Raw genomic sequence first — 24381 nt, 5'->3', positions numbered from 1 at the left:
TAGAAGGTGTACCCAATTATTTCCTTAGGTATCCTATGAAGACGCACTTTTTCAATTTGGGTTCGAGCTTATTAGGCTGAAGCGTCTTGACATAAGTGTCACAACCCCAAACTTTAAGAAATGACAACTTAAGTTTCTTGCCAAACCACAGTTCATACGGTGTCTCAACGGATTTAGACGGTGCCCTGTTTAACGTGAATGCGGCTGCCTCTAATGCATAACCCCAAAACGATAGTGGTAAATAAGTAAGATACATCATAGAACACACCATATCTAAAAAAGTACGGTTACACGTTTGGACACACCATTACGATGTGGTGTTCCAGGTGGTGTGAGTTGTGAAACAATTCCACATTGTTATAAATGAAGGCCAAACTCATAATTCAAATATTTCGCCTCCGTGATCAGATCGTAGAAACTTTATTTTTTTGTTATGATGATTCTACTTTCACTCTGAAATTCTTTGAACTTTTCGAATATTTCAGACTTGTGTTTCATTAAGTAGATATACCCATACCTACTCAAATTTAAACATATAATGATGCTAGCCGACCCTCCTCCATGGAACTCCCCCGAATTGGCGCGTTCATGGCCGTCGGATGAGCTTTGACTTCTGCTGCTGGACGTCGGATCGATTGACCACGTGGTAAAAAGTGTTACTTCTCATTTGCTTTCACGTTTGGCTGACTTGTGGGCCTTTTGCTCATGTGATTTATCTCGTTGCTTGTGGGTTTTTTTCGAACTGTGGTGAAAGTCAACCAATGCGCTGGGTGTGCGTGGTCGTGTATGAGCAGTCGCCTGTCCCGTGGCTGATGCCAGCGCGGGAACCGCACGACGTGCGAGAGACAGCGCCCTGCGTATAGGTGGTCAAACAGGCCGGGATAGCTGGGCCGGCCCGGTAGCACGACCGGCACGGCACGTGCTAAACGGGCCAGGCCCGGCACGCGACACGCCAAGGGCCGTGCCTGGGCTTGAAGGCCGAGCACGCGGGCCGGCACGGCACGACCCGATTATCTTTTTTTAATTTTTTTATGTATCCTAATGTGGCCCAACAGGTAAAAATAAACTAAAAAACGTCCAGTGCGCAAAATAGGAGGCAGATTAGCGGGCCTAGCGTGCCGATGGACCGGCCCGATTAGCATATGGGCCGTGCCTGGGCTGCAGCCTGCAGCACACGGGCCGGCACGGACGGCCCGTATAATAATCGTGCCTTGGCGGGCCGGGCCGGGCCAGGCACGATTAGGATGGGCCGTGCCGTGCTGGGCCGGGCCGGCCCGTTTGGCTAGCTATAGCCCTGCGTGTAAGGTCTTTCGAGCGTCCAATCCTTGTGCGACTCACTCGCGACTCACGCACTGTACCCATTCGTCCCCTTTCCACCAAATCCCGCAGCCACCGTGAGCCTGCATCTGCCCTCCTTTGGTCCTCCATCCTCTCGCGCCCCCCTCCCGCACAGCCCCCTCCCTGCTTCCTCCTCATCACCGTAGCCGCCGCATTCCTCCCTCTTCCTCCTCCTCGTCACCACAGCCGCTGGTCCCCTCGCTCCTCCCCCATCCTCCCTTCCACTGCCGCACGAACCTTTCGGGTCGGGGCAAGGCAGAAGGTCGTGGCGAATCTGGCGCCTGCAGGCCTACGCAACAGGAGTTGGTGGAGCGGCGGATGCAGACGGGGTCGTTGACGGAGCTGTAGGAGCAAGGAGCTCGAATTGGCTCATGGCCTTCCTTTGCATCTTCTTTCTCCCCCTTCCCTCACTCACGCCTCCCCTTTTTCTCATGGGTGAGGGCTTCGGCTGCAGGTGCGCCATGAGGAGTGGAAGGCCGAGTTCGTGCGACGACCAGAGCAACAGGAGCAAGGAGCCTCCTCTCTCTCCCTCTCAGTGATTGAGGACTTCCTCAAGAAGAAAGAAGAAGGCCAAATAGAAGAAGAATTTGGCTCAAAGGTCTTGCGGAGGTGCATCTGGCCGTCTCTACTTTCCTATTACTTTCTCCACCATGCACATTGGAATTAGATAATATATGTTTTTTAAAACATGGCGTGTACAGATATGAGGTTTTTATTTGCAGGTAGTGATTCTATATATTATGATGTAGTCTGATATTTTAAAATATTCACAAAAGGAGTGTTTAATATGTCCACATTTATATAACTATGTAGTCAGGCATATTTCATCTCTTTTCTTGATCGAATGAAGCACTGATCTTGATAATTTTATCAGCTAATTACATTTGTTCGTGTAACTTCAGCTAGGCAATGGAAAACTTAATGTGGCTGGAGTTCTACGCGCATTGAATCTAATTATCCTTATATTTCGACTCCAATGTCTCGGCCTTTAGAGGCTATTCTGGCCTCACAGGGTGAAGGCATGTTTGTACAGGCAATGAAAATAGGGTACTCATTTGTTTCTTGCTGGTTTGGGGATTTTGACAGTATAATGTGGTCCAGGAAAAGATATATGTGTGGTTTCTTTTATGTGCCTTATAGAAGATACATTATATTAGCATGTTATTTATCTTGCTGATTTGGGGATTTTGACAGTAGAATGTGGTTCAGGAAAAGATATATGTGTGGTTTCTTTTATGTGCCTTATAGAAGATACATTATATTAGCATGTTATGATAAGATATGTTTATATGTATAATGTGGATCCTTGATAAGTAGACTAGCCTGATCTCATGGCAATCTTTATAGTAGACCATGCTCTCTGTTAATATGGTCTCTTCTAAATTAAGTATATTTAACAGAGCTTTCAGTTTGTGTTTATACCACATTTTCTTACAAATTTACATTACAGTATGTCCTAGAAAAGGCACCAGATCACTTTATGCCTTGCGTACATGTTTTGGTAGAAACAATGCATCGAAGTCTTCTATAAACTTTTTGGATTTGACAGCCGTACCGTATCAGATCAACAGACTGGTGAAAAATCAATGGGGTATGGTGGCGGCTAGGGGGCAGAGTCGGCCATGAGTCACTGGAGTCAAACCATAGACAAAGCAGATAGGGTCGGTTACATATTGATAATAGCATATTTTCTGGGCAACACACTTTTTTTCTTCTACTTGTTGTTTATTAGTAGGCAGCAAATGGCTTTTAAAAGAAAAAGGTGGTGGACAGGTGGCGTTCATGGCCACCTTGCAATCCTACATTCAGGACTTAGTGTTTAAATTTGGTTATGCACTATCATTTTCATTTCTTCTGTAAGTTTTTTACCTTGTGCTTTTTTCAGAGTGCATAATGTCCCCTCAGGTTTGAATTGCTCTGAAGTTATCAGGGCATTTCCTTATAGGGCTTGTTCGCATTTATTCATGGAAGGTGAACTACCTGTTTCAAGATTGTAACCCACCTAAAAAATCCCTTCTGCCTTCCTGTTTTTGTTTGTGTATGTCGCTCTGTAAAGATTGGTCAGCCTGACCATGAAAGGGTGCTTCAGATTAGAAAAGAATGGTTTTTCTTTGTGTAATTTTCAGGACAAAGGAGGCTGTGGAGGAACTCATAAATGGCGTGCTAAATTTTTAATTAGCTCTAGTATTGATTTTTCTTTTTTTAAAGATAATTGAGCAACAAGTCATGTAGAGTTACTACCGTATTAGTATATTTCTAACTGCATGATTGAAACTGTACATTCTGAAAGTATAGGTTGTTATATCATTACTTTGTAAATAAATCACATGTTAACTTGCTGGTTCAGTTTAAAGCTGCAGGCAGAGGCTTGCGGTAGGGAAAAAATAATTGTGCCAGTTGAAAACCAAAGCGTTATTTGTGACTGTATAATCTGGACTACACTTTTATGAAAGTATGTTAGGCTCCTGCTCTTGGGAGATTAAGGGTTGTTGTGGTTTTGCTTGGTCCAGTGCCTCGAAGGGAGCTCACGTGCTATGGTTAGTTCACGTGCTAAAAAACCAATCTCTGCGAAAATAGCATGCTCATTTTAGTTATATTGATTAATAGCATCTCTATGTTATTAGATACTCCCTCCATTCTTTTTCAACTGCTTAGATCATATTTGATTCCAATGCTTGGTTTCATATCATTGGTTTGTCTAAAGTTTATGTTCAGAGATTATGCTTCAAAGATATGTTCGGATATCCTACAAAAAAAGTGAGATGATCGCCCAATTCTAGCTTCATCTGCTTTACCTAATATATAAACTTTTGATTTTTATTTATTTAGATCACCTGAGTTCTAGGCAGTGAGTACTAGAAATCATTATCACGTTTCAGTGCATTTTCGTACTTTGTGAAGCATTTCAGTTTTATGGATACAGGCATTCAGTTGAGAACTGAGAACAATTTTGTTTGACTTTTTCAGATGATAATTTTTATCGGTTATAGTTACAATTACTAGAAGTAGCAAAGGTCTGGGTTAATTTAGAGCTTGAGTTGGCAGCTATGCTTTTTTGCATTCCAGATTATGCAAAGAGATTGCCATGTTTTCTTTTATTTCGGTTTAGTTCATTCCCTTATATATCCAGCTGTTTTCCGTAGAACAAATATAAATGTTCATGTTGTAATGGATGGATATGTTGATGGCATCGTCATGTCATGTAAATTACATGCAGAACAAATCTATATTTTTGTTGGGACTAAAAGTGAAAACGATATTTGGGACCAAAACTTTTCAAATAGCTCTGAATATGAATTGGGACCTTGTGCTGTTTGGGGTGGAGCTACAGGGAGTGAGAGGCGGACAACAATAGGGCGAAGAAGCATGCCATTGAGGAGTGCAAGCAGCGGCGCTCCTTCGCAATGGGGCGTGGCTGCAGGGGAGGGGAGGTGGCCAACGACGGGGAGAATGAGCAGGTCGTCAAGGAGTGCAAGCAGCAGGGTAAGATGTGTATTTTTCAGACGATCTTGATTGTTTTGCAACATGTATTGCATTTCCAGGGATAGTCATTTTTCTTATTTATTATTTCCCATGTTCGCTGAAGATTAATTTAGGCCCATACAGTTTCTGTTGACTGGAAGTCTGAAACTGAAGATAGGGCATATTGTTTTGGTTCTGAGTGGTTGGGGATATTGTGGATTGATGTCCCTAGAGCAGTCAGACCCTTCCAAGATAGGTGAGCTTGATTTCTTCTGCAACTCTTCCACCACAGTGCATGAAAAGGAATATGTTCTACCTATCAGCACCATTTCTTGAGGAGAATTGTTGCTTCCCCTTTATTTTGTCACACTTTGGTGTCCTTGAGTTCAGAATAGATTCACCTTTGCTCTGATTTTCTTTATATATTCCCAGGTGCTAAAATCCTAGGTGTCAAGGGCATTGTGGTGGCGCGATCCATGTCTACTGCGATCGCTCGGCATGGCGTCCATAGCCCCTTTTGCTGCATTCTTTGTTTTTCGGAAAATATGTTCTTGCTTGAGGGTGAATATGTTCATGATTCATAATCATTGTATCTGATTTATAAGAAACAGTGAGATGCTTTGTTATGAGTTACGATATAGGCTTTGTAAAATTTGCATGCAATTTGTTGATGGTTAGGCTTCGAGCTCCATTTCAATAACTTTAGAGCTTTTTCTTTATCCTCTCGAATTTTCTCATCTATTATAGTGAATTACTGCAGATCCATTTTACATCTACAGTCCAAGGAGGCAAAGTCTTGTGGCTTAATATCATTTAAAACCCGTCTTTCATTAATATGGTCATTCCTTTGTCTTAATCTTGCTATGGTTAACTCCCCGGCTACAACATTATTGAGAGTGGATGCAAGATTTGTTGTGTTTCCCAATGCGTCGTTCTGTACAATTCTTAGCATCAACACTGATGCCTATACGACAGGCTATACACCTTTGTAATGTAATCTTGTGCATGTAATTGGCACCCACAGTGGTTTAAAACATAAGCTGGTGCATCTTGTGCTTGCTTGTTGCTTTTTTTTTAACTAGGCATGGTCTCTAATAGATTAGATGTCCATTAAAACTTGTATATGTGGTCTGCTTCCTTTTGCCTCCATCGACATATGTGTGTTGTTCTTATCATCTTTACATGCTTATTTGGAGGAAGCCCCCATCGTCTAATACAAATATACATGCCGCCCAGGATTCAGATTTTAATGTAAGATTATAAAGAAGAAGAGATAGCATATCGTACTGGGTTAATAGCATTTAATAGCATACCATTTTTTTGTTAGTGCATTATCTGAACGATGGCTTTATGAAATATACATGCTGCCCAAAAGTTATGTATGAACAAAAATGGATGCATATATGTAACAATATAATTGGGTTTATCAGAACTAATTAATGTTTGTTTTATGAGAAATAAACATTTGCACTTGTTCTTCAGTTAGTTGGGTTGTTAGATTGCTGCTTCTCTTTCTGTTGGTTTATGATCTTTTGGGTGCAGAATGGTAACAACTTGCTGCATCATCATGGCTAAGGTGTCAATACCCCTAAGTAAGCCACCTCTTAACTTTAAGAGTAGCATAGTGAGTGCCCGCTTTACACTTCATAACACAGATAAACAATAGACCATCATTTTTCAGTACCGCCATACTGACCCCACCTAGGCGTGTAACAAACAACCTGGTACTCAATCTAGGCAGAGTTGCAAATAATGATAACCATATTTAAAGGCAACGTTACATGGTTTTCATACCCAAGTTTAACAACAGAAAATGGCTGACAAGATATATCACATGCACTCACAGTCACAAATTCATATTCTACTTCGGACGGCCCACACACAAAATTATTCCTGGACTGGGCAAGGTAGCATATGAGCAACGCACGGACTGGCTGGAAAACAACGAGGGTCACTCGCGTGTGGATTCAGACCGCAGGTCCTGGTCTACACTTTGGGGCGCTGTTGTTCCCTCAAAAGTGCGTGTTTTTGCCTGGCGTTTGGCGAAGAGTTCTATTCCTACAGGAGAGGTACGGAAGCATCGAAGCATGACTGTCTCGGCGGAATGTTCGATCTGTCACGCAGCAGTCGACACCTGGCGCCATTCTCTCTTTGATTGCCGCATGGCCCGGTGTGTTTGGGCCCTCACCGAAGAGGATCTGTTGGAAACAATCATCTCAAATAGGGAGACGGATGCTGAGCTATGGATGTTATGGCTTGTTGACACGCTACCTTCAGCGGACCTAGCTCAAGTGCTGGTCACCATGTGGGCCATCTGGTGGGCGAGACGTCGGGCTATACACGACAACCAATTTCAGAGTCTACTAAGCACCCACACTTTCATCAAGAAGTTTTTAGCTGAACTCGAGATGCTACCAGACCGAAAATCAAGGCCAAAGGACCTGCATGTAACGTCCAGGGACCTGCATGTAAATATCAGGGACCTGCATGCAACAGATGGAGATCACGAGGTTCCGAATCGGTTCTATTGGCTCCCACCCGAGCTTCATGACGCTAAAATGAATGTTGATGCCGGGTTCTCCAAGATTGGACATAGAGCGGCCTCAGCTGTGGTATGTAGGGACAAACGGGGAAAGTACCTAGGCGCCTCGGCAGTCATCTATGAGGGCCGATCTGACCCTACCATCCTTGAGGCACAGGCTTGTAGTGAGGCTCTCTCACTTGCAGCAGATTTGCATATTCAATCATTTTGTGTTGCATCAGATTGTCTGGAAGCGGTGTCGAATATACAAGCTGAAGCTCCGTGCAACTACCACTCCATCCTGCAGGACAACAAATATCAAAGGCGGCAATTCCATGATGTAGAGTTCATACATGAAAATAGAAAGTACAATGGAGAAGCCCATGCCTTGGCGAAGGCAGCGGCTTCTCTAAGTCCCGGGCGCCACGTGTGGCTTAGCATCTTGCCCGAAATTATCTGTATCCCTATGTTTTTGAACTTCTAATAAAGGATACAGCAGCTCAAAAAAAAAGGTAGCATATGAGCCTTTCAAATACCTATGTTTGACACAGAGAGGGGTACATGGAAAATAAAAGTTTGTACAAACACTGCTAAAAAAATTCATCCTTAACTGGTCTATACATCTTATAAAAATATCTTTATTTTCCAAAACTCAGATTTCTCAGCGTGGTAACCATATTTTCAACTAAAAAAGTGCTTCCTTAACTGATCTATGCATGTTATGCAAATATGATTTTTTTTCAAACTCAGATTTCTCAGCGTGATAAACATATTTTCAATTTAGCTTGATTTAACACATGGGCTTTCTACTACCAATATCGAATACGTCCTTGCAAAATGAAACTATTTTCATCGACAACATGGCTTTAGTGGGTCTCTGCGCCATTTGGCGCAACGGGTCAACTAGTCATTTGTAAAGGTTAGAAAATAACGATACCCACCGCATGCTTCAATACTCTTCGGACTGTATACATCGGTATGTATTATTTCCAATAAGTCATCAGCTCGCTCCATTGTTCCGGAGAACAGAGTTTTAGTCATCTTGCCCATGAGGCATGGTTCGCAAGTATCAAATGATTCACAATAAAGTGATTCCAAAAGTCCATCTGCATGGAGTTTCTTCATGAGCTTTACACCAATATGACCTAAAAGGCAGTGCCACAAATATGTTGCACTATCATTATCAACTTTGCATCTTTTGACATCAATATTATAAATATGTGTATCACTATAATCGAGATTCAACAAGAATATACCATTCATCAAGGGTGTATGACCATAAAACATATTACTCAAATAAATAGAACAACCATTATTCTCTGATTTAATTGAATAACCGTCTCGCAATAAACAAGATCTAGATATAATGTTCATGCTCAATGTGGGCACAAAATAACAATCATTACGGTCTAAAACTAATCCCAAAGGTAGATGTAGAGGTAGCATGCCAACGGCGATCACATCGACCTTGGAACCATCCCTGACGCGCATCGTCACCTTATCCTTAGCCAATCTTCTTTTATCCCGCAACTCCTATTTCGAGTTACAAATATGAGCAACCTAACCAGTATCAAATACCCAGGTGCTACTATGAGCATTGGTAAGGAACACATCAGTAACATGTATATCAAATATACATTTGTTCACTTTGCCATCCTTCTTACCCGCCAAGTATTTGGGGCATTTCTGCTTCCAGCGACCATTTCCTTGTAGTAGAAGCACTTAGCTTCAGGCTTTCGCCCAGCTTTGGGCTTCTTCACGGGAGCGGCAACTTGCTTGCCATTCTTCCTAAAGTTTAACCATCAACACTTGATGCTCCTTCTTGATTTCTACCTTCGCCAATTTCAACATCGCAAAGAGCTCGGAAATCATTTTCGTCATCCTTGCATATTGTAGTTCATCACGAAGCCTTTGTAGCTTGGTGGTAGTGACCGAAGAACTCTATCAATAACACTCTCAACTGGAAGATCAATTCCCAGCCGAGTCAAGTGGTTATGATACCCAGACATTTTGTGTATGTGTTCACTGACAGAACTATTCTCCTCCATCTTGCAGCTATAGAACTTGTTGGGGACTTCATATATCTCAACCCGGGCATTAGCTGGAAATATCAACTTCAAGTCTTGGAACATCTCATATGCTCCGTGGCGTTCAAAACGTCTTTGAAGTCCCGGTTCTAAGCCATAAATCATGGCACACTAAACTATTGAGTAGTCATCAGATCGAGCCCGCCAGACGTTCATAACATGTGCAGTAGCTCCTGTAGCAGATCTGTCACCTAGCGGTGCATCAAGGACAAAAAAATTCTGTGCAGCTATGAGGATAATCCTCAAGTTACGGACCCAGTCCGTGTAGTTGCTACCAGCACCTTTCAACTTAGCTTTCTCTAGGAACACACTAAAATTCAAGGGAATGGTAGCACGGGCCATTTATCTACAACATAGATATTAAAAAACTATTAAGACTAAGTTCATGATAAATTTTAGTTCAAATAATCAAATTACTAATGAACTCTCACTTAAATCAACATCCCTCAAGTTGTCTAAGTTATACATGATCCAAATCAACTAACCCATGTCCGATCATCACGTGAGATGGGGTAATCTTCAATGGTGAACATCTCTATGTTGATCGTATCTACTATATGACTCACGTTCGACCTTTCGGTCTCCAGTGTTCAAGACCATGTCTGTACATGCTAGTCTCGTCAAGTTTAACCCAAGTATTATGCATGTGCAAAACTGGCTTACAACCGTTGTTTGTGAACGTAGAGTCTATCACACCCGATCATCACGAGGTGCTTCGAAACGATGAATTTTGGCAATCCTGCATACTCGGGGAGAACACTTTTATCTTGAAATTTAGTGAAGGGGTCATCTTATAATGCTACCGTCGTTCTAAGCAAAATAAGATGCATAATGGATAAACATCACATGCAATCAAAATATGTGACATGATATGGCCATCATCATCTTGTGCTTTTGATCTCCATCTCCAAAGCATCGTCACGATCTCCGTCGTCACCTTGATCTTCATTGTTGCGTCGGGGTCATCTCACCAAGTATTGCTTCTATAACTATTGCTAACGCATGGCGATAAAGTAAAGCAATTACATGGCACTTGCATTTAATACAATAAAGAGACAACCCAAAGGCTCCTGCCGGTTGTCGATATTACAAAACATGATCATCTCATACAACAACGTATATCACATCATGTCTTGACCATATCACATCACAACATGCCCTGCAAAAACAAGTTAGACGTCCTCTACTTTGTTGTTGCAAGTTTTATGTGGCTGCTACGGGCTTCTAGCAAGAACCGTTCTCACCTACGGCAAAAACCACAACGGTGATTTATCAAGTTTATTGTTTTAACCTCCTCAAGGACCGGTCGTAGTCAAAGTCGATTCAACTAAAGTAGGAGAAAGAGATAGTCGCAAGCCACCTTTATGCAAAACAAGTTGCATGCCTATCGGTGGAACCAGTCTCATGTACGTGGACATGTAAGGTTGGTCCGGGTGGCTTCATCCCACAATACCGCCGAATCAAAATAAGACGTTGGTGGTAAGCAGTATGACTATCACTGCCCACACCTCTTTGTGTTCTACTCGTGCATATCATCTACGTATAGACCTGGCTCGGATGCCACTGTTGGGAAATGTTGAATGGAAAACAAAAACATTCTACACACACGCAAGATCTATCAAGAAGATTGCTACTTCTTGAGCTTCCGTTGGTTTTTCCCTTGAAGAGGAAAGGGTGATGCAGCACAGTGAGATAAGTATTTCCCTCAGTTAAGAACCAAGGTATCAATCCAGTAGGAGAAACACACAAGTCCCCCATAGATGCAGCTAAACAAATAATCAAACACTTGCACCCAACGCGATAAAGGGTTGTCAATCCCTTCACGGTCACTTGCAAAGGTGAGATCTGATAGAGATAGATATAAAAGATTACTAAAAAGTAAAACATAATAAAAGTAAATAAATTGCAGCAAGGTATTTTTGGTTTATAGATATGAAAATATATGATGGAAAATAGACCCGGGGGCCATAGGTTTCACTAGAGGCTTCTCTCTTGAAGGAAAATAATACGGTGGGTGAACAAATTACTGTCGAGCAATTGATAGAAAATCATAAAGTGATGACGATATCCAAGGCAATGATTATGCATATAGGCATCATGTCCGTGCCAAGTAGACCGACTCCTGCCTGCATCTACTACTATTACTCCACACATCGACCGCTATCCAGCATGCATCTAGAGTACTAAGTTCATAAAGAACGGAGTAACGCCTTAAGTAAGATGACATGATGTAGATGAATAAACTCAAGCAATATGATGAAAACCCCATCTTTTTATCCTCGATGGCAACAATTCAATACGTGTCTCGCTACCCTTACTTTGTCACTGGGTGAAATCATGCAAGATTGAACCCAAAGCTAAGCACCTCTCCCATTGCAACAAAAACCAATCTAGTTGGCCAAACCAAACCGATAATTCAAAGAGAAATACAAAGATATCAAATCATGCATATAAGAATTCAGAGAAGATTCAAATAATATTCATAGATAAGCTGATCATAAATCCACAATTCATCAGATCTTGACAAACACACCGCAAAAGAAGATTACAACAGATGGATCTCTAAGAACATGAGGAAAACATGGTATTGAGAATCAAAGAGAGAGAGCAAGCCATCTAGCTACTAGTTAATTATGGACCCGTAGGTCTAAGGTAAACTACTCACGCTTCATCGGAAGGGCAATAGAGTTGATGTAGAGGCCCTCCGTGATCGAATCCCCCTCCGACAGGATGCCGAAAAAGGCCCCAAGATGGGATCTCACAGGACAGAAGGTTGCGGTGGTGGAAAAGTATTTTCGTGGCTCTCTCTGAGGGTTCTCGGATATAGTGAATATATAGGACGAAGAAGTAGGTCAGGGGATTCCCGAGGGGGCCACAAGGCAGGGGGGCGCCGCCCTAGGGTGCACCCTCCACCCTTGCCGCCGCCTCATGGGTCTTCTGGCTTGGACTCCGAGTCCTTTGGGTGTCTTCTGGTCCAAGAAAAATCATTGTAAAGTTTTATTTCGTTTGATATTCCTTTTCTGCCCAAACCAAAAAACAAGGAAAGAACAGAAACTGGCACTAGGCTCTTGGTTAATAAGTTAGTCCCAAAAATAATATAAAATAGCATATGCATATAAAATATCCAAAACAGATAATATAATAGCATGGAACAATCAAAAATTATAGATACGTTGGAGACGTATCAAGCATCCCCAAGCTTAATTCATGCTCGTCCTTGAGTAGGTAAATAACAAAAACAGAATTTTTGATGTGGAATGCTACCTAACATATTTATACATGTAATTTTATTCATTGTGGCATGAATATTGAGATCCATAAGATTCAAAACAAAAGTTTAATATCGACATAAAAATAATAATACTTCAAGTATACTAATAAAGCAATCATGTCTTCTCAAAATAACATGGCTAAAGAAATTTATCCCTACAAAATCATATAGTCTGGCTATGCTTCATCTTCATCACTCAAAGTATTAAATCATGCACAACCCCGATGACAAGCCAAGCAATTGTTTCATAACCCCGATGACAAGCCAATCAATTGTTTCATACTTTTGATGTTCTCAAACCTTTTCAACTTTCACGTAATACATGAGCGTGAGCCATGGATATAAAACTATAGGTGGAATAGAATATGGTGGTTGTGGAGAAGACAAAAAGAAGGAGATAGTCTCATATCAACTAGGCGTATCAACGGGCTATGGAGATGCCCATCAATAGATATCAATGTGAGTGAGTAGGGATTGCCATGCAACAGATGCACTAGAGCTATAAGTTTATGAAAGCTCAAAAAGAAACTAAGTGGGTGTGCATCCAACTCGCTTGCTCACGAAGACCTAGGGCAATTTTAGGAAGCCCGTCATTGGAATATACAAGCCAGGTTCTATAATTAAAAATTCCCACTAGTATATGAAAGTGACAACATAGGAGACTCTCTATAATGAAGATCATGGTGCTACTTTGAAGCACAAGTGTGGAAAAAGGATAGTTACATTGCCCATTCTCTCTTTTCTCTCATTTTTTCTTTTTTTATTGGTGGGATTCTTTGGCCTCTTTTATTTTTATTAAGTCCAGAGACTCATCCCAACTTTTGAGGGAATCATCATCATCCTTTCCTCACATGGGACAATGCTCTAATAATGATGATCATCACACTTTTATTTACTTACAACTCAAGAATTACAAATCGATACTTATAACAAAATATGACTCTATATGAATGCCCACGGAGGTGTACCGGAATGTGCAATGATCTAGCATAGCAAATGACATCAAACAACGGACAAGCCATGTAAACATCATGCTAGCTATCTTACGATCATGCAAAGCAATATGACAATGATGGAGCGTGTCATAATAAAATGGAACGGTGGAAGTTGCATGACAATATATCTCGGAATGGCTATGGAAATGCCATAATAGGTAGGTATGGTGGCTTTCTTAAGGAAGGTATATGGTGGGTGTAAGGCACTAGCAAAAGTTGCGTGGTACTTGTGGGAGTCCTGGACTAGGGGGTCCTCGGGCGTCCGGTCTATTGGATATGGGCTGGACTGATGGGCTGTCAAGCTACAAGACAGAAGATCACCTCTCTGTCCGGTAGGGACTCCCGTATGCGTGGATGGCAAGTATAGGTGTCAGAATATGTTATTTCCTTTCTGATTAAACCAACTTTGTGCAACCCTAAGCCCCTCTGGTGTCTATATAAACTGGAGGGTTAGATCAGAGGCAAAGACAGAACATTGCCAGGCTAGCCAATCTAGGGTTAGCCAATACGATCTCGTGGTAGATCAACTCCTGTAACCCCTATACCCTTCAAATATAATCAAGCAGGAGTAGGGTTTACCTCTATTAAGAGGGCCCGAACCTTGGTAAACACTGTGTCCTTTGTCCATAGTTACCATCAGTCCTCAGACATACAGTTTAGGCCCCCCTACCCGAGATCTGCCGGTTTTGACACCGACATTGGTGCTTTCATTGAGAGCTCCATTGTATCATCGACAGAAGGATCGATGGCTCACCTCTTCATCAACACTGATGCTACATCCAGGGAAACCTTTCTCCCCGGACAGGTCTTTGTGTTTGGTGGCTTTGTGCTTCGTGCCAACTCGATCGGCCGCCTTGAGCAGGTCGACAGTTACGCCCCCGGCCACCAAATCAGGTTTGGAAACCTGAACTACGTCATTGACATCCGAGGAGATCTAATCTTCAAGGGGTTCGCGTCTTTGGCTACCACCCTGTGCCCCCATCAAGAAGTCTTTTTGGATCCCCTATTAGATCCCGTTCAAGGGTTGACCCTCACACCTGCCCTGGCCTTAGAACTGGAGCGGGTCGCATCATCTGAAGATGGGAACGTTAGCCCTGCCGGACTCCCTCCCCTCGTGGAGCTCCCGACCGAAGACCCAGATGCAATCTTGGACTTGCCTCTACGATCACTCTGAACTGTCAAGGTCTACGCTCATCGGGTCCGATCAGGTGTCCCATGCCGAACTCGGCCCTGCAGATCCAAAGTTTCCTGTCCAGCCTTCGCTCCTAGGAAAAGCATTGGGATTAATGCGGTCTCTCGCCATCACAGAGGCTTTACCTCCAAACTATACCCAGCTCGGGTTGGGGGCTGAGAGCGGGGAATTTGACACCCCACCCACCACCCACTTAATAGCCATGGTCGAAGATTTAACCGACATGCTGAACTACACGTCCGAAGACATCGACGGTATGGACGACGATGCCGACGCCAAATCGAGCCAAGTCCCACCCATCACAGGGCGTTGGACGGCCACTTCAACTTATGATGTATACATGGTGGACACTCCTGATAAAAAGGACGACGAGGATAATCAGAACCACGATGAGGACACACTCGTTGATAAACCACCAAAGTGCCAACGTCAGCGGTGCCGCCATCAATGGCGCCGCTCACGATCGTGTCTGGCAAAGGATAGTAATACCGGCACAAGAGACAATGAGACTCCCGATGATGCCGAAGATCCCGAATACCCCGTTGAGCCCACATCCGAACAGGACGAAAGGGAAGAGGGTGAATATAGTCCCGAACATGTTGATCACGAAGATCCGGAAGATAACAGCTATATGCCTAAATCCGAAGAGGAAGTTAGCCTCGGTGATGAAGATTTTATCGTCCCAGAGGAACCCCTCGAACAAGAACGCTTTAAGCGATAGCTCATCGCCACAGCTCGGCACCTGAAATAGAAACAGCATCAGCTCAAAGACGAACAAGATACGCTTAATGAAAGGTGGACTAAGGTCCTGACCACTTAGGAATACGGCCACTAGCGACCTATCAAAAGTTACCCTAAGTGCAAGCTGCTGCCACAATTCGACGATGAAGCCTTTGAGCCAATATCGTCAAAATACAATCAAGCAGATCAACCTGACCGACCACCATGTGGACGACATAAAGCGGCATATCAAGCCAAACACCAACCCGCAGCCCCTCGCCAAAGAGGCAGGGAGACAGCAGCCGCGGGATACACATATGACTTGCAACGTGACCTAGCCAATAAAGCTGGTCAGACTAGATCAATCTACGGATCAAGGGACCATGCCCCGGCGCGAGACAATAGCCATGAAGCCCGGCGTGACGACCATTACTATACTCGGGATCAAAACCAAACTCAGATGTCGGCCAATCTCTCCCGCGATATTGCACGATATCGAGGGGCTGCACACCCTTTATGCTTCACCGATGAGGTAATGCAACACCAATTTCTGGAAGGGTTTAAACCCGTAAACATCGAACAGTATGACAGAACGACGGATCCGGCCGTTTGGATTGAATATTTTCTTCTCCACATTCACATGGCTCGAGGGGATGACCTTCAGGCCATCAAATATCTTCCTCTAAAGCTGAAAGGACCAACACGACACTAGCTAAACAGCCTTCCAGAAAACTCCACTGGAACCTGGGAAGATTGGAAGATGCTTTTTGGGCCAACTTTCAGGCACTTATGTCCGGCCACCGGATGCTGACAACTTGAGCCACATAATCCAGCAACCAGGTGAATCAGCTCGCAAGCTTTGGAATCGGTTCTTAACTAGAAAGAACCAGATCATGGACTGTCCGGATGCCGAAGCCTTAGAGGCCTTCAAACACAGCGTCCGAGACGAATGGCTCGCCCAACACCTCGGGCAGGAAAACCAAAGACCATGGTAGCCTTAACTGCACTTATGACCTGCTTCTGTGCGGGCGAGGATAGCTGGCTGACTCGTAGAAGCAACAACTGAGGCGACCACGGCACATCTGAGGTGAGGGACGGGAATGGCAAACCTCGCCGCAATAAAAACAAATGTCAAAACAAAAACAACGACACAAACGATATGGCAGTCAATATCGGATTCAGCGGCCCTAAGTCCGATCAGCGGAAGAAACCTTTCAAAGGCAACAAAGACGGGCCATCCAGCTTGGATAAAATCCTTGAGAGGCCCTGTTAGATTCATGGCACACCCGATAAGCTTGCCAACAATACCAACATGAATTATTGGGTTTTCAAACAGGCTGGTAAGTTAAATCCCAAACACAAGGGAAAGTTACCTCCAAGTGAAGACGATGATGAGCCCCGCCAGCCGAACACCAGGGGTCAGAAACAGTTTCCCCCCAAGGTAAAAATAGTGAACATGATCTATGTCACTCACATCCCGAAATGGGAGCGCAAGCGTGCACTATGGGACGTCTACGCGGTAGAGCCTGTCGCCTCCCAAGTTCAACCCATCGTCAGCCTGTCCGATCACCTTTGATCGCAGGGATCATCCAACTAGTATTCGTCACAAGGGTTTGGCCGCCCTGGTACTTGGTCCAATTATTGACGGATACCACCTCACTAGAGTCCTTATGGACGGGGGCAACAGTCTCAACTTGATCTATCAAGACACTATCTATAAGATGGGCATTGATCCATCAAGAATCAAGCCTAGTAACACTACCTTTAAAAGTCTGATACCAGGGGTGGAGGCCCATTGCACGGGCTTGCTGACACTAGAGGTAGTATTCGGTTCCCCAGACAATTTTCACAACGAAGAGTTGATCTTCTACATCGTCCCTTTCCGCAGTGGCTATCACGCGCTGCTCGAATGAACTGCTTTGTCTCACTTTAATGCAGTCCCACACTACACTTACTTAAAGCTTAAAATGCCCGGACCTCGTGGCGTTATTACAGTCAATGGTAATATGGAGCGCGGTACTGAAGAGCACACCGCAGCCCTCACAACTGAGGTGTATGGCAGCCTTATCAAGCCGAACTGTTTATCAGCCAATAAAGCCAATGATGTATCTAAATGAGTCCGGTCTGCGCATGATCGTGATAAATCAGCGGATCCAGACCTCGATTAGCAGTTTGGCCTCCGCCGATCGCCCCATCAGGTTGCGGTTTGCATACCGCGCGTACATAATTATGCACTAAAAATACCCTGGGCGGCGCCAGAGGCACACTACGGAAAAGATCCATAGTACGACTTGACCCCATTTGGACCGCATGTATTTTCTTTCTCTTACTGCAGGTTCGTCAAGAGCCTTACATGCTATATGGTTGTTTCAGGAGATCCTTTTAAAGCTGGCGTTTCCCAACCATCAAATACTCCTATCAAAGACTTATTACTAAGGAGAAATGGCGCAGACATGCGACATGGCATCACTGGAGTTATTGAACTATTATTTTTATGCCCTGTGTTAGACTTTCCCTTATGTAAAACTTCTTCCTTTTTTTAGGCATGTAACATGACCTTAATATTGAATGACATTGTCTGTCGAAACACGCCTCGACATATCAATAAGGATATAAAGGAAGCAGATGATGGTCACCTTCTTGGTGGGATTCTTGTATTATCTTGTCATCTATGTTCCCCCCTTACGTTTGACTAACACACATGGCTCGGCACGGCCTTCATACCAGGGGCTTTATCCGGCCCCGCAAACTCTTAAGTCCGAACACCTATAGGGAACTCTTCGGTATACCGGAATTGCATTATATGCATCGACTCCGAATCATGTCTTTGGTCTATAGTTGGGTTGCCCAGTTCTTGTGTTTGCCACCTTACGTTCTGCAAGTTTGGCTAAGGTAGTAAAGGGAGAACTACTGTGATTGTATTTCTGGTTCGTCCGGTCAAACACCTCAATAGAGAAAGCTGAAAACTGACTATCATGATAGGCGAGAGCGGGTCAGCGATCCAATGACTTAGTGTTATACCAAAAATCATTCGCGATTTATGCCATTTATACGAGGGGCTGGGCTTTGACCAGCCGCGTTGCAAAGGCGCCGGACTCCGGACTGCTGCTCACGCAACAAGGGGCTAGTACTTAGCACCACCAATGGACTCTTATGGCTAAGAGAAAGTACTAAAGCCGCATAGTCTGATTGCCTAGTTCACTTTTCAAGACGCCTCCTACATCAGACCAAGACGTTGGATAAAGTGCGGCCACGCGTTCCCGAACACCCCTGTAATATTTACGTGGGGGTAGAAGCCGACGACTGGTAAACTTTGAGACTTATAAACGGCCAAACAGGAGGATAAACTAATTACAAAGCGCAAGCAAAAATATTCTAGACCACGAGTTCATTACATGACTCTACTAATCCAAGATGATGTCCTTTGAGCACTGGCCCTCTATAATGCGGGCTCCCTCGAGGACCTAGGCGAAGTACTTCTCCGGCCGCTGGTGATCCTTGCCTTCAGGCGGCCCTGCAGTGGCAATCTCGGTGGCCTTCATCTTCGCCCATTGTACCTTGACTCGGGCGAAGGCCATCAGGGCACCTTCTATGCAGGCTGAGACGTCTCCAACGTATCTATAATTTTTGATTGTTCCATGCTATTATATTATCTGTTTTGGATGATTAATGGGCTTTAATATGTTCTTTTATATTATTTTTGGGACTAACCTATTAACCGGAGGCCCAGTGCCAGTTTCTGTTTTTTTTGCCTATTTTAGAGTTTTCAGAAAAGGAATACCAAATGGAGTCCAAACGGAATGAAACCTTCGCGATGATCTTTCTTGGACTGAAAGCAAACCAGAAGACTTGGATTTGAAGTCAGAAACGCCACGAGGCGTCCACGAGGCAGGAGGGCGCGCCCCCACCCTCGTGGGCCCCTCGTAGCTCCATAGACGTACTTCTTTCTCCTATATATACTCTTATACCCTAGAAATATCAGGGGGAGCCATGAAACCAATTTTCCACCGCCGCAACCTTCTGTACCCATGAGATCCCATCTTGGGGCCTTTTTCGGTGATCTGCCGGAGGGGGAATCGATCATGGAGGGCTTCTACATCAACACCATTGCCTTTCCAATGAAGCATGAGTAGTTTACCACAGACCTTCGGGTCCATAGTTATTATCTAGATGGCTTCTTCTCTCTCTTTGATTCTCAATACAAAGTTCTCCTTGATGTTCTTGGAGATCTATTCGATGTAATATTCTTTTGCGGTGTGTTTGCTGAGATCCGATGAATTGTGGATTTATGAACAAGATTATATATGAGTATTATTTTGTTCTTCTCTGAATTCTTATATGCATGATTTGATATCTTTGCATGTCTCTTCGAATTATCGGTTTAGTTTGGCCTACTAGATTGTTCTTTCTTGTAATGGGAGAAGTGCTTAGCTTTGGGTTCAATCTTGCGGTGTCCTTTCCGAGTGACGGTTGGGGTAGCAAGGCACGTATTGTATTGTATTGTTTCCATCAAGGATAAAAAGATGGGGTTTATATCATATTGCTTGAGTTTATCCCTCTACATCATGTCATCTTGCTTAATGTGTTACTCCGTTCTTATGAACTTAATACTCTAGATGCATGTTGGATAGTGGTTGATGTGTGGAGTAATAGTAGTAGATGCAGAATCGTTTCGGTCTAGTTGAGACGGACATGATGCCTATATTCATGAGCATTGCCTTATATATCTTCATAATTATGTGCTTTTCTATCAATTGCTCGACAGTAATTTGTTCACCCACCGTAATACATGTTATCTTGAGAGAAGCCACTAGTGAAACCTATGGCCCTCGAGTCTCTTTTCTATTATATTGCATCTCTTTTCTATTTTATCACATCTCTTTTCCATTATATCACATCTCGTTTACTATTTTGCAATCTTTAATTTCCAGTCTATAAACAAAAATACCAAAAATATTTACTTTACTATCTTTATTAGATCTCACTTTTGCGAGTGACCATGAAGGGAGTGACAACCCCTTTATCGCGTTAGTTGCAAGGTTCCTGATTGTTTGTGCAAGTACTAGGTGACTTGTGCGTTGTCTCCTACTAGATTGATACCTTGGTTCTCAAAACTGAGGGAAATACTTACCTACTTTGCTGCATCACCCTTTCATATTCAAGGGAAAAACGAACGCTAGCTCAAGAGGTAGCAAGAAGGATTTCTGGCGCCGTTGCCGGGGAGATCTACGTCAAGTCAAGCCATACCAAGTACCCATCATAAACACTTCTCCCTCGCATTTCATTATTTGCCATTCGCCTCTTGTTTTCCTCTCACCCACTTCTAAAACGATTTTTCAAAACCTTTGCCTTTTCTTCACCCCTCTTTCGTCCGTCTCTTTTTGCTTGCTTCTTGTGTGCTTGTGTGTTGGATTGATTGCTTGTTACGATGGCTCAAGATAATACTAAATTGTGTGACTTTTCCAATACCAACAATAATGATTTTAGTATCACTTCGATTGCTCCTACTATCGATGCTGACTCTTGTGAAATTAATACCGATTTGTTGAATGTTGTTATGAAAGATCAATTTTCTGGCCTTCCTAGTGAAGATGCCGCAACCCATCTGAACAACTTCGTTGATTTGTGTGATATGCAAAAGAAGAAAGATGTGGATAATGATATTGTTAAATTGAAGCTATTTCTGAATTCGCTTAGAGATCATGCTAAAACTTGGTTCTCTTCTTTTGCCTAAAAATACTATTGATTCATGGAATAAGTGCAAAGATGCTTTTATCTCTAAGTATTTTCCTCCCGCTAAGATCATCTCTCTTAGGAACGATATTATGAATTTTAAACAACTTGATCATGAGCATGTTGCACAAGCTTGGGAGAGGATGAAATTAATGATACGTAATTTCCCTACACATGGTTTGAATTTGTGGATGATTATACAAAAAATTTATGCCGGATTGAATTTTGCTTCTAGAAATATTTTAGATTCGGCCGTGGGAGGCACTTTTATGGAAATCACTTTAGGAGAAGCTACTAAACTCCTAGACAATATTATTGTTAACTATTCTCAATGGCACACCAAAAGTTCCACTAGTAAAAAGGTTCATGCAATTGAAGAAATTAATGTTTTGAGTGGAAAGATGGATGAACTTATGAAATTGTTTGCTAATAAAAGTGTCTATTCTGATCCTAATGATATGCCTTTGTCCACTTTGATTTAGAATAATAATGAATCTATGGATGTGAATTTTGTTGGTAGGAACAATTTTGGTAACAACGCGCATAGAGGAAACTTTGATTCTAGTCCATTTCCTAGTAATTCCTACAAAAACTTTTATGTAAATTTTAATAAGATGCCCTCTTATTTTGAGAATAGTGTTAAGGAATTTATGAGTTCGCAAAAGAATTTTAATGCTTTGGTTGAAGAAAGTTTGCTTAAGATTGATGAGTTGGCTAGGAACATGGATAGGATTTCTCTTGATGTTGATTCTTTGAAACTTAGATCTATTACACCTAAGCATGATATCAATGAGTCTCTCAAAACCATGAGAATTTCCATTGATGAGTGCAAAGAAAGAACCGCTAGAATGCATGCTAAAAAAGATTGCTTTGTGAAAGCGTGTTCTTCTAGTTTTCATGATAATAATGATGAGAACTAAAAGTGATTGATGTGACTCCTATTAAATATTTGTTTTCCAATATGAATCTTTATAAATATGGGACTATATATGAGTCAACTTTAGCTAAAAGGCATCCCAATGATTTAGAGTTTTTAGATCTTGATGCAAAAATTGATAAGAGTGGGATTGAAGAGGTCAAAACTTCACATACCAATGAACCCACTATTTTGGATTTCAAGGAATTTAATTATGATAATGACTCTTTGATAGATTGTATTTCCTTGTTGCAATCCATGTTAAATTCTCCTCATGCTTATAATCAAAATAAAGCTTTTACTAAACATATCGTTGATGCTTTGATGCAATCTTATGAAGAAATGCTTGGACTAGAAGTTTCTATCCCTAGAAAACTTTATGATGAGTGGGAACCTACTATTAAAATTAAGATTAAAGATTATGAATGTTATGCTTTGTGTGATTTGGGTGCTAGTCTTTCCACGATTCCCAAAACTTTGTGTGATGTGCTAGGTTTCCTTGAATTTGATGATTGTTCTTTAAATTTGCATCTTGCGGATTCCACCATTAAGAAACCTATGGGAAGGATTAATGATGTTCTTATTGTTGCAAATAGGAAATATGTGCCCATAGATTTCATTGTTCTTGATATAGATTGCAATGCTACATGTCCTATTATTCTTGGTAGACCTTTCCTTAGAACGATTGGTGCAATTATTGATACGAAAGAAGGAAATATTATATTCCAATTTCCGTTAAGAAAAGGCATGGAACACTTTCCTAGGAAGAAAATTAAATTGCCTTATGAATCTATTATGAGAGCCACTTATGGATTGCATACCAAAGATGGCAATACCTAGATCTATTTGTGTTTTTATGCCTAGCTAGGGGCGTTAAACGATAGCGCTTGTTAGGAGGCAACCTAATTTTATTTTTGTTATTTGATCTTTTGCTCCTGTTTAGTAATAAATAATTCATCTAGCTTATGTATAGATGTGGCTTTATGTTTTAATTAGTCTTTGTGCCAAGTAGAACCTTTGGGAATACTTGGGTGAAGTCTTTGCGATCTTGCTGTAAAAAACAGGAACTTTTGCGCTCATGAGAATAGCTGTCATTTTTTACTGGAGAGTGATTTTGTAGCGACCAGACCTCATACAGTCTGATCTTTGTGCATTAGTGTCATCCCTGGATCGGTAATGCTGACACACACAATACTTGAAGGATTTATAACAGAGTAGCAATCACACACTTATTACATCGAATGTCTCAAAAGAGAACTTATTACAATAAATATGGCTTAAGGCCATCTAATAACGATAACATCGGAAGGCTCGGAAGATAAGCGAGTCCATCAACTCCAACGGCATCACTGAGTATAAGACCACGACCTAAGGCACCTTACTCGTCGTCTGAAAAGTCTACAACATGAACTTTGCAACCCGAAAACGGGTCAGCACATGGAATATGCTGGCATGTAATACATAGAGAGTAATGAACGAAATAATGCTATCACTACATGCATATATGGATGGTGGAAAGCTCTATGGTTACATGTTTGCATAAAGCCAATTTTTCCCTACTACAAAGGAATAAATTTTATTTAACTATCATGGTGGTTGTTAAACATTGAGAAGGTTCCTCCAACTCAATCCCAATTAAGAATCATCATTAACCCAACAAAATTAAATTAAGTAACATGATGAGATTCACATGATAATCCAGGTACTAGATACTCAAAACTTCCATAATCGGGGACACAGCTAACCATGATTAGTTTATACACTCTGTAGAGGTTTGCGCACTTTTCCCTGCAAGACTCGATCTCCTTCGCTTGATTTCTCGCACTACATGGTGTTTGAGAAACGGATGACCGAGACACAGTCTTTTAGAAGCATTAACTCTCTACTCCGGGTAGACAATACCAACCTACATCCCCTACATCTACTAGTCTACCTCTTCAAGAGCTCACGCAACATACTCAACTATGCTAGAGCCCATAGTAGCTAGCGCCTGCACACGGAAGTTTCTAGCATGAATAATCTCATGATCCCTTTGAGCCTAGGTGGCGGTCCATAGGAGAATCACACGGTACCCTGGGATTTCCAAAAATATAGGCTACACTGGGTTCCCCAGGTGCCTCAATCCACCCAGATGCAAATTTAAGTT

The 24381-nt window shown here is 42.4% G+C and overlaps 1 protein-coding gene across 10 annotated transcripts; it reads left to right on the top strand.

Moving 5' to 3' along the window:
- The first annotated feature begins 1343 nt into the window (after nt 1–1343).
- On the top strand, nt 1344–6037 carry LOC123070432 (uncharacterized). 10 transcript variants are annotated; one of them, XM_044493656.1, is made up of 4 exons: nt 1344–1947; nt 4670–4821; nt 4945–5056; nt 5561–6037. In XM_044493656.1, the coding sequence occupies exons 2-4, from the start codon at nt 4743–4745 to the stop codon at nt 5790–5792; spliced, it is 423 nt and encodes a 140-aa protein (XP_044349591.1). In that variant the 5' UTR covers nt 1344–1947; nt 4670–4742; the 3' UTR covers nt 5793–6037. The 10 variants fall into 10 exon arrangements, 1 of the variants encoding a protein (XP_044349591.1); XR_006433683.1 differs by having other exon boundaries at nt 1344–4821; nt 4925–5056; nt 5561–6034; XR_006433686.1 differs by lacking the exon at nt 5561–6037 and having other exon boundaries at nt 1344–1682; nt 1793–1947; nt 4670–5519.
- Nucleotides 6038–24381: the final 18344 nt, after the last annotated feature.

This window comes from Triticum aestivum, chromosome 3B, assembly GCF_018294505.1.
Source record: "Triticum aestivum cultivar Chinese Spring chromosome 3B, IWGSC CS RefSeq v2.1, whole genome shotgun sequence".
NCBI lineage: Eukaryota > Viridiplantae > Streptophyta > Magnoliopsida > Poales > Poaceae > Triticum > Triticum aestivum.
Note: the sequence above shows the minus strand (reverse complement) of the source record. Positions and strands in the feature narration are given on the sequence as shown.

Bases quoted from the DNA above. Each gene is read 5' to 3' on its own strand.
- LOC123070432 (XM_044493656.1), top strand. From the start codon at position 4,743: ATGGGGCGTGGCTGCAGGGGAGGGGAGGTGGCCAACGACGGGGAGAAT. The intron at 4,822-4,944 runs GTAAGATGTGTA...AGGCCCATACAG, and splicing joins CAAGGAGTGCAAGCAGCAGG to TTTCTGTTGACTGGAAGTCT. The intron at 5,057-5,560 runs GTGAGCTTGATT...GAATTACTGCAG, and splicing joins GTCAGACCCTTCCAAGATAG to ATCCATTTTACATCTACAGT.